Source organism: Ammodytes marinus (assembly GCF_949987685.1).
Source record: "Ammodytes marinus genome assembly, chromosome: 19".
In the NCBI taxonomy this organism is placed as follows: domain Eukaryota; kingdom Metazoa; phylum Chordata; class Actinopteri; order Uranoscopiformes; family Ammodytidae; genus Ammodytes; species Ammodytes marinus.
The window spans coordinates 6,713,856-6,729,113 of NC_137223.1; the positions used below are offsets into that span (position 1 = coordinate 6,713,856).

The following is a 15,258-nucleotide window of genomic DNA, read 5'->3' on the forward strand; positions in this document are numbered from 1 at the left end:
AAATCCTACTGTAAAAGAAGAAAATGCCAAAAAATCTGGAAGAAAAATTAAATAAATAATTGATGCCTTTTTTCTACAGCAACACACACAGACTAACATCCCACAAAAAGACAAGGTCCTGACCTGGTGGTTGAGTTGTTCGTAACGGGAATTGAAGGCCTCTAGTTTTTCGCTAATGAGTTCGTCCAGTATGCCCCCATCTATCAGCGTCTGACCCAGCTCTCTGATTTGCGTCCTGTTGTCCCCGGGGTGGCGAAGCGCACTCTCCAAAGACTAGTTGTGAATAGAGAGACGAGAAAATTGTTATTGTAATCAAGCAAAAAAAGAGAATTTATCCCTAGAACACAATAAAATAATCCTTTGAAAAAGTCCCAACAAAGATCAGGAGAGTTAAACAGCTTCACAGTTCCAAACAATGTGCCTAAGAAAAGAGAAAAAAAATACAAGAATGAGAAAAACATGGACCAATGTCAGAAACCAAACACTCAAGGCCAGAGAAAAATAAATAAATCCAGTGAATGAATGAAAAAATATGCATGTGTCCATATGTGTGAAAGATTGAGAAAGAGGTAAATAGCTGAGCAAACAGAAGAATGACAGATGCCGAAAGTGCCACGTTAGGTGAGTAAAAAAAAAGGTGATAACTAAGCGAGAAATGAGAGACAAGTGAGAGAGCGTGACGAATGACGGCTCTTGTTTGGATCCAACATTCATTATTTATGTGGGGGTCATTAAAATTAGCTTTTCCTTACCGGAGGTAATGGACAGAGAGAAAGAGTGCGCGCGAGAGAGAGAGAGAGAGAGAGACAGCCCTCCTCCAGGGGGGGTGAGTCTATTTAGGAGAGAATGGGACGGGCGAAGGGGTGAGAGAGGAAGGTTTAGATAAATGGAGAGAGAGAGAGAAAAAGTGAAAGACTGCGTTGGAAGAGGTAGCAAGAATGGAAGGAAGAGAGCAAAAATGAACTGGAAGAAGAGGGAATCTTGTCTTCAAGGGTCTTCATTTCCTTCCTCACTGTGCAATGTTACAGAAACAACACTGTGATATAAGTGACTTTGACAGTGACGCTGCAGGCCGTCTTCAGATATAGCAACAGAGCAAAACTAGGCAGAAGGAATTTGGAGGACAAAGCCGTAGACAAGGAGATTATGAACATAATTAAAATATCAAATGGACGGTTTGTTTTATGAAATGTTCTATTTTACCCTACATTATGCCTGTCTCAAACCCAGCAGACCATTTGAGAGCATACAGATTGGTAAGGGGAGTTTTTAAAGCCTAGTAAATTGGCCTGGGTGTTGGATCAAGCAACAGTTTTTCTATATAATAAACCAATATAATGTATGAAAAAATGCAACTCCAACCATATTCAAGGATGGACGGCTGGTCCATCTAAACAACTGCCGGTACTTACTAATTTCCACAATAAGTAAGAAAAAAGTATACAGGATATCAGTCTACTACTCAGTAAGTGCATTAAGTGCAGTATCATTTTATGTTTTTTTGTTGGTGTATTAAATCCCTTTGTATAGTTTGGATGTTTGAATTCTAGCTGTCTACATGTGGGATTGACTCAATGTTTTTGGCATGAAGAGTAAATAAAAACAATTGGGCAATGTTAAGAAACAAATGTAAAGTTAATTCAGATCCACAACAGCTCTGTGTAAAAAGACAGTGTAGTTTGGCATCATTGACACACCCAAAAGAAAAAGAATCATGTATAAGACGAAAGATGAATCAAATGTGATTGCATTAAGTGTGCGTTTGCATTTGTACCTCCAGAGCTTCATTGACGGCCTCTGTGCTCCCTGGTAGGTTGTCAGTGGCTTGGACCTTCTCCTCCAGAGTGTTGAGCCAACTCTGCTCCATATCCAGATACTGAAGCAACTCCATCCAACAGGACCAAACCTCCTAAAGAGCACACCCCCAACACGACATAACACAGTTAAAAACATTTTTAATTCAGTTGTGCACAGTCAGACAAAAACATAAATTACATTAGTGTAAAGTGACAGCTCGATTACGTATGCCTTTGCTAACATCCTAAAAGTCCAATATGAAGAAAGAAAGTCGCTGTGAGGCATTTTTACAAGAACAGCAAAATGAACAAACAAATTAGCCGATGGGAGCCCACGAATGACGATAGACCAACATGTCATTCCGTTACTGAACCATGGGAAGTACAAAGTTGATGGAAAAAAATGGCCATTCATGCATTCTACATTCTGAATGACGTTAATGTGAATCGGTCTCACAACAGCTTTTTATCCAAGCGAAAGACTTAAACTTAAAGCTAACTTAAATGAACTATGACCAAGCACTTCTTCTTTTTCCATTGTCAGTTTAAAATAACAAACTGTGAAGTATATTTATACAACAACACAAATATTAGAGGCCATCATTTTTAACTGAATTCAGTCCAGTTCACATATTTTCATTCACACACACAGATAAAAATGCTTTTCTTTTAACCTTCTCCCACAAAGGCAGACCTCACATAAACACACATCATACCTCCAGAGTGTGACACTTGCTCTTGAAGCGTTCGCAGAGCTTGCTGTAGTTGGCTAGTACCTCCTCTAGCTCTGAGGTCAGCTCCTGTTTACTGCCCCCACCAGGTGGGGTTGTTCTGGACACCAGCATGTTGATGCTGTCTTTCAGGATTTTGACCTTCACCTCCTTCTGTAGCACATCCTCTTTAGCCCTCTGTGTGAGATGAGGACAGTTTAGAGGAGTGTGATATGGCAGCGATAGCAAAAGAGGAACATTTGTTAAATTAGATTTAGATGAGTTAGACTATATTGACTTATTGTGCGAAATGTAAAATTGAGCTTGACAGTTTTCCTGTCATAGATATGGCCTTTTACTTGCGTGTTTGCTTACATAAAGACATTTTACCCAGTCTTCTTCCTACTTTTTTTTTTTTTTTTTTTTTTTTTTTTTGGCATTTTTATGCTTTTGTTGATAGTTCAGAGAGACAAATGGGGCAGAGAGGGGAGTGACATGCAGAGAACGACCGCAGACAGGAATCGAACCCGGGTCTGCTGCTGGGCCCGGCCCGGGGGGGGGGGGGGGACGCCCTACCAACTGAGCTAAGGGCACTCCTTCTTTCTACTTTCTAAACGTCCACCAACCTACGTATGACTTTGCTTTGCGTGTGTTTCATTTTTGTTATCAGAGCCAGAGTCTATTTTCTTAATTGTTTTGGCTGTGTTAGATTTATTTCATTCATGAATCAAGTTTCAATTCCAAAGTTGAATATTCTTGACTGTACCTGCATTATGATGATATATTATCAAAAAATGGCCTTGGACGTTGACAATAATATCTTTTATCGTGATAGTTTATAGGGAAAATATATCGTCCAACAAAATGTAAAGGGCCTAGTCAAAATCAACCTATTTGCCATAAGTTCCCAAATGTTCATCTATGGTCATATCCACACCTTCATCTCCTCCAGTGAGGATTCCAGCTCCTCTGGACTCTTGTATTCAAAGTCCCTCATGAGAAACTCCTCATCCACCTGGCTCATCCACTCCTGCATCTCCGCCAGGTCCTTCCTCAGATTCACCTGCTTCTCCCGACTCTCTGCCACGCGATCCTTATGGCTCAGCAGCTGGAGGGAAGCACACGGCATCAGGTTTATACATGAAACAAATGTTACGGTGCCTCAAAAGCAAAGCTGTAAATCCAAAAACACAATGAAAATCTGCTGACGACTCCCTGAGACTTTGAACTACAGAAGAACAAGCACAAAATAAGAAGACGCATTCGTTTCATACATGAATTGCAGGACACAACAACACACGATGCTGTCGGAGAAAAGTTTTTTCCTCACCTGTTTGCTGAGAGTGTCCCATTTTCCGCGACACTCGTCCAACGCATCCTGTCCCCACTTGGCAAGTCCTGGAATTGCAGCCGCCTGTATTGCGCTCACGTTCTCTCCCATCTGCTTCAATGAACCTTCCACTGACTCCATTTCATTCACATACTCCTTGTTACCGGAAAGATAAAGAACGAGGAATAATGATATTTTGCAGATTAATAAATACATTATAGTAACAAGTAGTAGTTACCAATTCAATTTGAGTGAAACAGGCAAAATCTATATTGTCAAATGACTGCATTCTTTGCATAAACGACAGTAAAAGTAAAATCGCAGTAGTAATGAAATGATGTCTGTATCGTGAATGTCAAAATCCAAATTTCATCCTCTAACCTTGCACTGGTTAAACTCTTCCTGTAGACTCTCCTTGTCGCCTAACCCTGTGGCATCTCGAGACAACAGTTCCTGAACCGCATCCAACCAACGTCCCACTTCCACCAAACGCACCTGACAACAACAATAAAACAATTAAATAACATTCAATTGAATTAATATTCCCATTTTAAAAAGTAAAGACAAAGTTTACACATGTAGGCTTTCTATATCATTCATTTCAGCTACTCTACCTGTTTGTCCTTCATGCTACCCAGAACGCACTGCAGTGTGCCCAGCTCCTCACGGGCCCTGGAGGAGAGTTGACTCCATCTTTGTAGTTCTGCAGGATCGGAGGCTTGCTGCGTTTGCTCAATCTCTAGACACAGGCCCTGTGGTTGAACAGGGGTTAAGGGTTATAATGAAATGTCCAAGCTGTGTGTACAAGTAATGGTCAACAATGGAAACTCTAATGGCCTGTAAAAGGATTTTGCCATGAGAAAATTGGGCTGTAACACTAACAATAACAATGGTTAACAGTGAGTCATCCCCTTCCCTGTTGGAATAAAAAAAAGTTTGCAAACATTTGCGGCATTCATGTCTATTTTAAGTAAGGATTCTAAAAGTTTGCCAACTTGGGATTTCTCCCAACTGATACCACATCATTTGACATAGTACGTCACAGTGACATTACATAATGAAACCCTTTAAAAGTATTTTCATAATATCCTCATATTTGGTAGAAATACATAGTAGACCTTTTTGTAAACAAGGTTGATTTACTGTTGAGTTGTGGTGTGACAGTTGAAACTACAGTGCACTAACAATATAACACTACACTGCGTTTGGAAATCATTACCTTGATGGACAGTGGACTTTGGCAGACATGAGGCATCACTGTTTGTTTGGTTTTATACGTGAATGCTACTTACAAGTCGGAAACCAGTAATTACAATAACTCAAATATGACATGTGGAGTGACAAGTTTGTTCGTTTTGCCACTGTCAATCATGGAACCTGCATGCAGTAATGGGTATCATATCACTGATGTACACTGGGAACTGCTCCTCAAAAGACTCAAAACATAGGGCTGCTAATCTCTACTAGACACATTTAACTGAGAAATCCCTGTACATAAAGTACACAAATATTAGAGTTTGTTCAAGGCTATGTTACTACTTTGCAATTACAATTCCTTCCTCGAAAACACATTTTTTACGATTCATTAATAATTTAATAAAGCAAATCGCCTTTCTCAATAGTGAAATATAAATCTATTTTAACATAAACAAACAATATTTAGTCAATCAGATCCCTATCACCTGCTAGCATTAGGCTAATTAATAGGACTCAGGGATGCCGTCATGGTATGGCATGTGGTGGTGGTTGACAGGCTGAGTGACTGGTCGAGCGGCTCCACACAGAGCTGTTAAGAGCCCCATGCTGCACGCACGGGCACGCTGCCCAGAATGTGCCGCGTCCCAGCCTCCCTCCCCAGGCACCATGCCCTATCTGCCACGATAACAAGAGCCCGGCCCTGAGCCGCATTCCACCAAAGGATGGAGGGGGGAGAGAAACGCACAACCGGTAACACACACACACAAACGAAACACACGTCACCAAACTACATACCACAACACACACACACACACACACACACACCCCCCGTTTTCCTCCGACACGACACTGAGGTTTGATACAGTGCAGAGGGAAGTGACTGGCTGATAAAGGGGCCTATTGTGTGCTGGAAAAGGGAAAAACTGACAACTGACTGAGATAAGCACTCGCTGTGATATAAGTGCAAGCCCATAGGCAGACACAAACAAAGCAACTGGTGAGAATGAAATCCTTTCAGCTTAGAGGTCAGAGGACACTGGAGACAGTTATCAGCTACAGTCTCCAGATAAATGACACCAACAACAACAAAACAAATCTTGAAAATTTGCATTCTTTGAAATATGATGTGCTGTTGTTTCTGTCCTTTTTCCTTGTCTCTGTCCTTGAGACAACCTAAAACTTTAATTTTTTCTTTTTTATCCTAAAAATATCAAAAACTTGTGGCCTACTCTGTGATGATACCTGGGAGTTTAGGGTTTTGGTTCCTGGTTGGTTTTCTGTCCGTAGTTATCCTGGTGTGTTTACTTTGTGGGTACTTGACCATTGTTTTTATTAGTGTTTTTTTAACGGCATGACTTTCTCCACTCACCTGTGCTCGCTCCACAGCCTGCTCAGCAGTAGGTATGTCTGCTATTCCTTCTTTCAGAGTTGCCAGCCTGGCCTCGAGACCCTCCACCGGGCTTGGTAACATCTGTTGGGCCTCATGACTGGCCAAAGCTGGAAAAAGAAATGGGGGGGAATGGGGGAGCAGGTAAGAAAGAAAACTGTTTATAAAATGAAGTTATCAAAACTTTTGCATCAAGGGTAAAGCATCAGGTTTTCAACCACAAGGGGGCAGTGAGCCGGTCTGGTTTTCCCCATCTGTGCGTGTGGTGTGTTTTCCATGCTGCAAGAGGTTCCCAGATGTTTGACAGTCTGTTTCTTAAGGCAAAGTCAGTTGGGATCTTGTAACCATACATGGAATTCAGAGGAACTCGGAAAAAATATGAAGTATGTTTACTAATAGACTGTAAGGTGATTACATGAATGAAAAAAGATAAGCTGTGCCAATGTATGACTATTGCAATCTCATTTATATCAAAAGGCTACATCTGTTTCGGTTCCCATTTCTCTCCTCCACTGTCTCTCTTCTCCTCTCCTTCTCTGGAAGCATTATTAATTACCAGGTGATTGAACGCTTAAATAGTCTGGTTATGTTTGTATACACATGGAACAGGGATAGAGGGTAACTGGGAGGGGATGGGGTGGGGGAGGGGGGCAGAGAGTGGTCCCAGTGCGAGGCAAACTGCCCTCAAGCAGAAACAAAATGGTTTTCCTTGGCTCTCATCCAAATCCTCATGGTCATAAAAGCCCAAGAAGCACAAAAAGACAAACACACACACACACACACACACACACACACACACACACACACACACACACACACACACACACACACACACACACACACACACACACACACACACACACACACACACACACACACACACACACACACACACACACAAACAAACACACCAATGGTCTCGGGCGGACCAGAAGAGCATTTAAGTCTCCCTTTACAGACTCACGTTTGGCCAAAAGGAGTGCACATAAATCCTTGGGTTAAAACAGTGACTGGTTTTTCAGGACTGCTCCCGGTCCAAGTCACGTCAGGTAGAGATGGAGCTGACACAGAGGGTGTGATCTTACTCTAAATCGTTCACATATACACTCAGGCATCTGGGAGAGCTTTAGGAGGCCATATAAGGGCAGCATCTTTTACTGGTGGCCAAGGATCCACATAAAAAGTGACGTCAAATTTACAGAATGCCTGTGGGACTGTGCTCTGCTATCACTCTTTCAGTCGTCCTGTGAACCTGAAAGCTCTATAGGCTGAAAGAAAGAAGAGAAGGGGTAGGATTTGTTTTGATGTCAGCATATGAAAAGCATATGTTGCTGCCAATTCCGAGGAACCTGCTCGTAGTGTTCCTCTGCACAGATTTTTCAACAAAAAAAAAAACTTGATACAGTTCGGCAAAAGTACCTTTGTTGACATCTTGCTCTCTGCTCTGCAGCTGCTGCAGCGTGGAGGCTAGATGTGCCGATACCACCACCATGTTGTCTTTCAGAGAGGGCAAGGCTCCCAGTGACCTCGCCTCTGCAGAAAGCTGCTCCAATCGCAGACTCAAGGCGGTGACCTGGACAAGTCGGGACTGGAAAACAAAAGAGGAAGACCAAAGTTCATCCATCTGTATGAAATGATGTCTTATCATTGGTGTGTTACTTTTGTTTGCCGGTCCAAGTAAAGAATTTGGTGAAGAATAATTCAGCAGGGAAAATCTTTCCTGTACATCTGCACAAAAAGGGATTTTTTATCGCTAGGCTTTAAATAGGTTTATTCCCTTGATTTTTTTTTAAAAGACAGTAATTTTGATAAACAGACCTGACATTACAGAAAGCTACAGCTATTATGAGTAGTCAGTTTGCTGATTGGACAAAATGCATGTGTTTGAGCAATTTGTTTGATTTTTAATTGATTTATTGAGTGCCATTAATCATAATCAGTGTCATATTAATGAATTTAAATACAATTTAATTTAAATTAGGGAAACCTGCAACACACACAACACACACACACTGCAACAATAATTCAATAGATTGAAATGTACCGGTTACTGGATGGAGTCATGCATTACCCTCACAGCTTTTTCCCTTCCCTCTCAAATTGAATTCACTGACTTTACAAGCACCAGAGGCGCCTCCTAGCCTTCTTTTTCTTATTTACTGCATTTTATTTTGCCCTCATGGTGGTATAGATCTATGACTGTGTTTTAAGGTGTTTCACCTCTGCTATGAAAACTGAAATATTGCAACTGCATGAGCTGAATTTCAGAGTAACGGTTAGACAGAAGGGTTAGGGGATGAAATTCAGAAATGAAGTGACAATATGGACGGGGGGCAGAGGCTCTTACCTGACATTCCCCACTCAGGCTCCTAAGCTGGGCCTCGTCGCACTTTTCAACAGCCGAAGTGGAGTCCAGCCACTGGTCCTGTTCCTCGAAGGCTCGGTCCAGGTCTGAAAGCTCCGTGGACACAGCGCTGAACCGGCTTAGGGTGCCAACTCGCTCACTGGCGGCCTGCAGCTCTCTCGCACAAACATCCCACTCAGTTTGTATCTGGTCTATGTCTGCCCTCACCGAGTCCACGCACACTCCCTCTACAGACAGACACACAGAAGCCAAAAGATGCTGAGGATCGAATCAAATACACTTAAAAGATGGGTTTTTTTTTCCAATTCTGGAGAACGCTTGTTGTCATAATACCAATTTTTGCATTATGCTTCTGCCTGCTCCTTTTCGAACTTATACATTTTCGTACTCTGAAATAGTCTGAATGCTTTATCTATGTTTGCGAAAGGGGCCTCTCACCCTAGCAAGTCACATTTTACCAGTTTACAGAGCCTAGGCTGTGTATTAACGCTGGATTTATTTTCAGATATTCACTGATTTTGACAACAACCGTTCTCCAGAATTGCTGACTCCACCGTTATTATCTTTGTGTTATTATATGTTATTGTTTGTGAGTTTTTGTTGGGAGAAAAAGACCCAAGAGAGAGTGAAAACACAATCAAACAATTGGAAAGCAGACCAAACAGACGAGAGACCTCCAAGTATGAGGGAATTAAACAAGTCGAGTTCAGTGGAAAGTTTGGTGAACAAATCCACTCAAACTTAGCAGCGCCGCTCCACCACCCCTCAATGCCTCCAGAACAGTGTAAACACATAAAAATCCTGAGTGCCTATTCATTTCAATGAGCAATGATATGAAGTCAGCAACCCTGCAGGCTAACGGATTTTACTACTCCGTCCACATACACACACAAATTCTGATAACTGGCATAAACTGGCTAAAACTGAATGGCAGTAAAATATTTAGGCTTGTAAATAACCAGAAAATACCAGGCAGCAGTGGAAAAGTAATAAAATCGTTCAAGAGGTAAACTATTTAACAGGGAAATGGAAGATTTCTGGTGGAGTCTGCAGTCATGGGCCTCGAAGTAACGATAAATATGAGCCATTATCTTAGCCCACTTTAGAAGAATGAGTGTAACAATTCTTGGATAGATTTGTTTTGAAATACTTTTTGCCCAATAGTGCAGAATCCTTTCGGTGTTCTTTCATACCTCTTTCCAGCTGGTCCATCAAGACCCGTCCCTCCTGGGTCACTTGACTAACTGTGGCTTCCTTTGCTGCGAGGTCCAGCTCCAAACCCTATGGTGATTGGTCAACACATTAATAAATGAGCAGTGATCTTCTAAACGTATGCTCTAACCATGAGTCACGAGGAATAGTTTGTTTTAAAATCTGCATCATTGACGGATTTTACCTTTATTTTCTCCTGCAGGTCTGACGTGTCAGGTGTGGTTTCAGGGTGTGTGGAGGCCAGCGCCTGAGCGGACATCCTCCACGTTTTAATCCAAGTCAGGAGGTCAGACAGCTTCTTTTCATACCTACGGAAACACAGAAAAAAAAGTGAGTTAGTGTGGTTTTTTGCATTTCTATTGTTCTATCAAGCAAGCTATCCTCTGTGCAATGTGTGTCCCAGTTCTTACAGTCGTCTGACTTCTGCATCCGTCTCTACCAGTCGTTTCTTAGGGGGAGCGGGCGGGGCCAACTCCTGATCAGCGCACGAAGCAGCCGCAGCCGCAGCCACAGCATCCACGACAACAACATCCTCTCCCACCTGAGTCATCCCAGCATCCGTCACAGCTTCCATTACCTTTGTGGAGAGTTCAAATATCAGTGAGAAACTGCAAAAATAAGCAGGAGGATTTTTCTATGTAATTATTTTTACCATTTCTTCAATGAACCTCAAATGAATCACCCCCCACCATACTTCCTCTACTTCCCGTCATACCAAGGCCTCTGCAAAGGCCAGAATTACAAATGTATAGGTTCCAGCTGCTCAAACAGTCTTTTTTTAATTTTAAGATAATTTTTTGGCATTTTCAAGCTTTATTAGATAGTACAGAGTTGAAATGGGGAGACAAAGAGAGAGGGGGGATGACATGCAGTAAAGGTCCACGGGTCGGATTCGAACCCGCGACCACTGCAACGAAGGCCAGAGCCAATATGGTACGCGCTCTATCCACTACGCCACCGGAGCGCCCTCTCAAACAGTCTTTCTTTACAAAATAGGATAAGCTTTTGTTGTAACTTAATTTAGATAACCTTCTATGTATTTTGGTCAGATGGATATGTACACCTGTTAAAAGAGCTAGGAGAACACCCCCACACACAACCACACAAAAACACACACACACACAAACACACCTGGAAGGAGCAATCCTCCAGCTTCTGCACCAGGTTGTCCCATCTATGTGTCAGCTCTTCAGTGTCTGCCGTGATCTTGGCTCCTGCCTCAGGGCTCCTCAGTAGCGATATCACATCCTGTCCTGCATCAGACAGCTGGTCCAGAGTCTTCCTCTTCTTTTCCATGTCTTCCTTTAAAATCTAAAGGATTTAATGACAAAAAAAAAATCAAAAGGCATCACCAATTATGGAAACCTTATTATAATAAGTACACATATTTGAAGATGATATAAGTATCTGCTGTGGCTGCATGCCAACTACAGAGACCTAAGAGACTACTTACCGCCATTCGACGCACGTTAGAATTCATTTCACTTGGGTCCTTAAAGTTGCTGGTCTGTACTTCACTCAAGGCCTCCTCTTTTTCTGCCAACCACGATCGAAACAAACTCTATAGAATAGTGAGGTGGGAAAAAAATGTATTAACTTAAGTTACTTAGGAAACATTGCCAGAACCGACACAATTGGTGTCCCACAGCCTAGTTAACAGTGTAAAACGTTTTCAGTTCTCAATTCAGCAACCAGATCCATATCTACTGTATATTCAAAACCATACCAATATTTAAAACAACAGTGTGTTCCGTGTTATACAAGAATTGCAGGATGAGGAGCATAATATTTGAATGAAAAGGTTTCTAATAAACAAAAAAATTGGGGTTCTGAAAGGCTGAAAGGTTCGTTGTTCATTGAAAAGTGTTTTCAAGTGGGCCTTTCTAACTGGTTGTTTTATAAGAAGGGGGGGAGGAAGAAAAGATGGAGAGCTTGCTTAATGTCCTACCTGGTCGGATAGAAGTTGTTGCCACACCATAAAGACTTCCTGCAGCTTGTGCCACCTCTCCTCTGTCCAGCGACACACAGCCGCCCAGCGCTCACCCAAAGTCTTGAATGCAGGACAGAAACAAACTTCAATACAACATGTTTGCATTCAGAGACACAATGTAAGGCAGAGGAAATACTTGAGTACACGGATCTCTATGTCCAAAGACACCTGAAATCAAAAACAGCTTCCTATTAAGGTCTCCGTCTTACAGATGATGTCACAGAGAAACTATTTACAGCCTTACAATCTATATAAAATGGATGTTTGCTAGAGCACATGGATGAAGTCATTTTTCTTTAATGGGCCTTAAAAGGTCTTGAATGTACTTGAGGAAGACAACGTACTTGCAGTTGATCCTCCAGAGCAGCAGTGGCACTCTCACCACTGTTCTCATCTACCACGACCACCATGTGTGTTAGAGAGTTGACCTTCACCTGCTCCGCCTCCAGGTCGTTCTGAAGCTCCTGAACACAAACACAAGTTGTTTATTCAGCACAATGACACGTTTGTTATCCATTCACAGAGCTGGCAGTGAGGCTACTCTGCAATATGGTGCCACAATTGAGACAGTACATGACTCATTAAAAGAGCCAGATCAAGCATTTGACAACACAATCACAAGACCTCATCATTTTAAGAAAAAGAGCTGTGTAGTGGGATGGTGGCAGTTCCCTAAAGAAATACAAATATGCGATCATATCCATGCAGATAGCTTGAGAAACAATCAAACAGAGACCTGGATTTATTTCATATTATACTTGGATCATGTCCACAATACACCAATGACACATTCTTCATTGACGTGATTCATGCAAGATAGGCATCACACAAACTCTATTTACTTTGTGCTGCTCAATCTGTTCTTTGTACAGTTCCACGTCGTTAGCTGTCGGCTCTGTCTCTATCTTTCTGATTCGCTCCTCTGTCTGCGTCAGCCAATCAGAAAGCTGCTGCAGCTGCTGCTGCTGGAGGTCCATCAGCACTTCATGGAGCCTGGAGAGGGAGAAAGTAAGGACGGAGAGTCAGTGAGATAGGCGTGTAGAGGGAGAGAGAGGACATGTACGCAATATACACTTTAAGGTCAAACCGCTTGTTCAGCTACTTGTTTAATTGCCTCACAGTAGCACACACACTACAGTGAGTGACAACACTGTGTAAAGACTCCAGGGAAAATGAGTCATCGAACACAGAGCACATAATATATCAGGGCCAACTAATGCTCATGTGGATATCATGACGTGTACGATTTATGAATTGTTGTGTTGTTTTTGTTGATGTATGTGTGTGTGTGTTGTTTTTGTTGATGTGTGTGTGTGTGTGTTGTTTTTGTTGATGTGTGTGTGTGTGTGTGTGTGTGTGTGTGTGTGTGTGTGTGTGTGTGTGTGTGTGTGTGTGTGTGTGTGTGTGTGTGTGTGTGTGTGTGTGTGTGTGTGTGTGTGTGTGTGTGGCTATCATAAACCTTGATAACAAATATTGAGCATCCGACTTGTTAGACCTTGGAGGGCTCAAGGCTTATCAGGTGTCACCCTCACACACCAGCTTACAGCCTTGTACATTCTTCAAGGGAAAAACTCGTAAAAGATAACACTTTGAGAGACAGAGTAAAATTACTTCCACTAGACAATGTGTGGTTCATGATGCGTGGCCACTGCACACTACACTGTATATAAAATTAAAATAAAATAATTCAGTTTTAAGTCGTGTCTTACGGTTTGCTTCTCTTTTCTTTGAATGACAATTTCACTTGTCTCCAATGGAAATTTAACTCATGTCATGTTACCCATTTTGAAATAAACAACCGCAAAAGGTATTACAATAAATCTAATGAAGTTATTCAGGTGTTTATGTAGGTGCATCTACCTGGCCTGGCGGTCCATGCTAGCCACTCGGAGGCTCTCCCAGCGGGCATTGAGGAGGCTCATCTGCTCCCGGATTTCATCCTCTTCCTCCTCCATCAGGTTGGCCTGGGCAATCAGTTGGTTTCCTGCTTGGAGCACATTACCCACACTGCTCTGGTGCGCCGTCAGTTCCATCATGAAGGCCTTTTAAGGAAGGAGGGGTAAACAATAGTTAGGGTTAGGGTTATTTAAATGTACTATAAATATCTGTCTCTGAAACTATTTCAAAATTAAATGGTAAATCCAAGTTCGTTGATTGCAGAGTGGTTATGCCATATAATCGTGACATGACCGGTTCGATTCAAGATGATTCATCTTTTGAAGCAAGTCATTCCCCCCTCTTGCTCCACATGTTTCTTGCCTCTTAACTTCACTACTGTGCATTAAAGGCAAAAATGTCAAAAAACACAACAGGCCTGAGACATATTTCGAGATAATAAACATTGAGAAAGATACTCACCATCTCTTTGAACACTATGTTAAGTCAAGGGAGGCAGTGTAGAACTACATAACCTTAATATTATCCAGAACCAGTCAAAGGCCTACCATTGCCAATGCTTATATAATCTACGGCTTCATGCTGGCACTTGGCACCCACATTTTAACATCTGGATATGTTTCTCTCCTCAACCTCCAACTTCACTTGGTACAACACTTAATAACGCCCTGCAGAAGCACTGGGCATCACCTCTGCACCATTGTAGGTGTGAGTGTTGCTGTAGCAACAGTCAGACAAGCCCTTTAAGCACAAACTGAAGGGGAGACTGTCAAGTAGCCAACTGAGGCCAATTGCGAAACAGAAGAAGAAGGAGAAAATGCTCCAAGAAAGAATAAAAGACAGCTTTGAAGGAGTTTGGTTGTTTCTTAACTCAACAGAACAGCTGCTTTTTGCTGCTTTTTGTAGTGAGCGATATGAAAACCAATGAATTGAGTTATTGTGTGTTCTTTGTGAAGCCCGCTGGATGAGTAAGCATTTTTGTCTGCACCTCTGAGCAAATTGTTTTTGATGAGGCTTTGCTGTAGCAGTTGGTGTATGTAGGTGAACAGCAAGGCCGAAAGAAAACTGGATTGAATTTTTTTTTCTTTAGAGCTTCTGAAAAGCCTCTTTAACAGCCAGCTGTTAAAGAGGCTTTGGGTCATGTTGCTCACATTCTAACTACCAGCTTTCTGCTTTGACCTGGATTCCAGACACAAATATTCACATTTTAGCCAGGGGAATCCTGCCAAAGCCCCTTTACACACATGCAGACACAAACCCCATGCAACTACGCCTTCTGAAGCAAGCAAGCAAGCACTGCGCCAGGGCACCATGGGGTGCTGCGCTCCACTGTTCTCAGCAGAATTCCTGGCATTCCCAACAAGTACGGAGCATG

General features: G+C 42.2%; 1 protein-coding gene across 3 annotated transcripts in view; it reads right to left on the bottom strand.

Annotated features, from left to right (window-relative positions):
* Positions 1–15,258, bottom strand: part of utrn (utrophin) — a 183,038-nt gene that overhangs the window by 134,426 nt on the left and 33,354 nt on the right. For all 3 annotated transcript variants that reach the window (XM_080047942.1, XM_080047940.1, XM_080047941.1), the window contains exons 11-29: positions 13,848–14,029; positions 12,830–12,980; positions 12,332–12,451; positions 11,946–12,047; positions 11,451–11,558; positions 11,129–11,308; positions 10,408–10,574; positions 10,182–10,305; positions 9,979–10,066; positions 8,768–9,012; positions 7,840–8,008; positions 6,403–6,530; positions 4,451–4,588; positions 4,218–4,331; positions 3,837–3,992; positions 3,444–3,614; positions 2,513–2,704; positions 1,775–1,909; positions 124–273 (exon numbers count right to left, since the gene is read on the bottom strand). In XM_080047942.1, the coding sequence (XP_079904068.1) occupies positions 124–273; positions 1,775–1,909; positions 2,513–2,704; positions 3,444–3,614; positions 3,837–3,992; positions 4,218–4,331; positions 4,451–4,588; positions 6,403–6,530; positions 7,840–8,008; positions 8,768–9,012; positions 9,979–10,066; positions 10,182–10,305; positions 10,408–10,574; positions 11,129–11,308; positions 11,451–11,558; positions 11,946–12,047; positions 12,332–12,451; positions 12,830–12,980; positions 13,848–14,029 (2,820 nt within the window). The remainder of the gene's footprint in view (positions 1–123; positions 274–1,774; positions 1,910–2,512; positions 2,705–3,443; positions 3,615–3,836; positions 3,993–4,217; positions 4,332–4,450; positions 4,589–6,402; positions 6,531–7,839; positions 8,009–8,767; positions 9,013–9,978; positions 10,067–10,181; positions 10,306–10,407; positions 10,575–11,128; positions 11,309–11,450; positions 11,559–11,945; positions 12,048–12,331; positions 12,452–12,829; positions 12,981–13,847; positions 14,030–15,258) is intronic.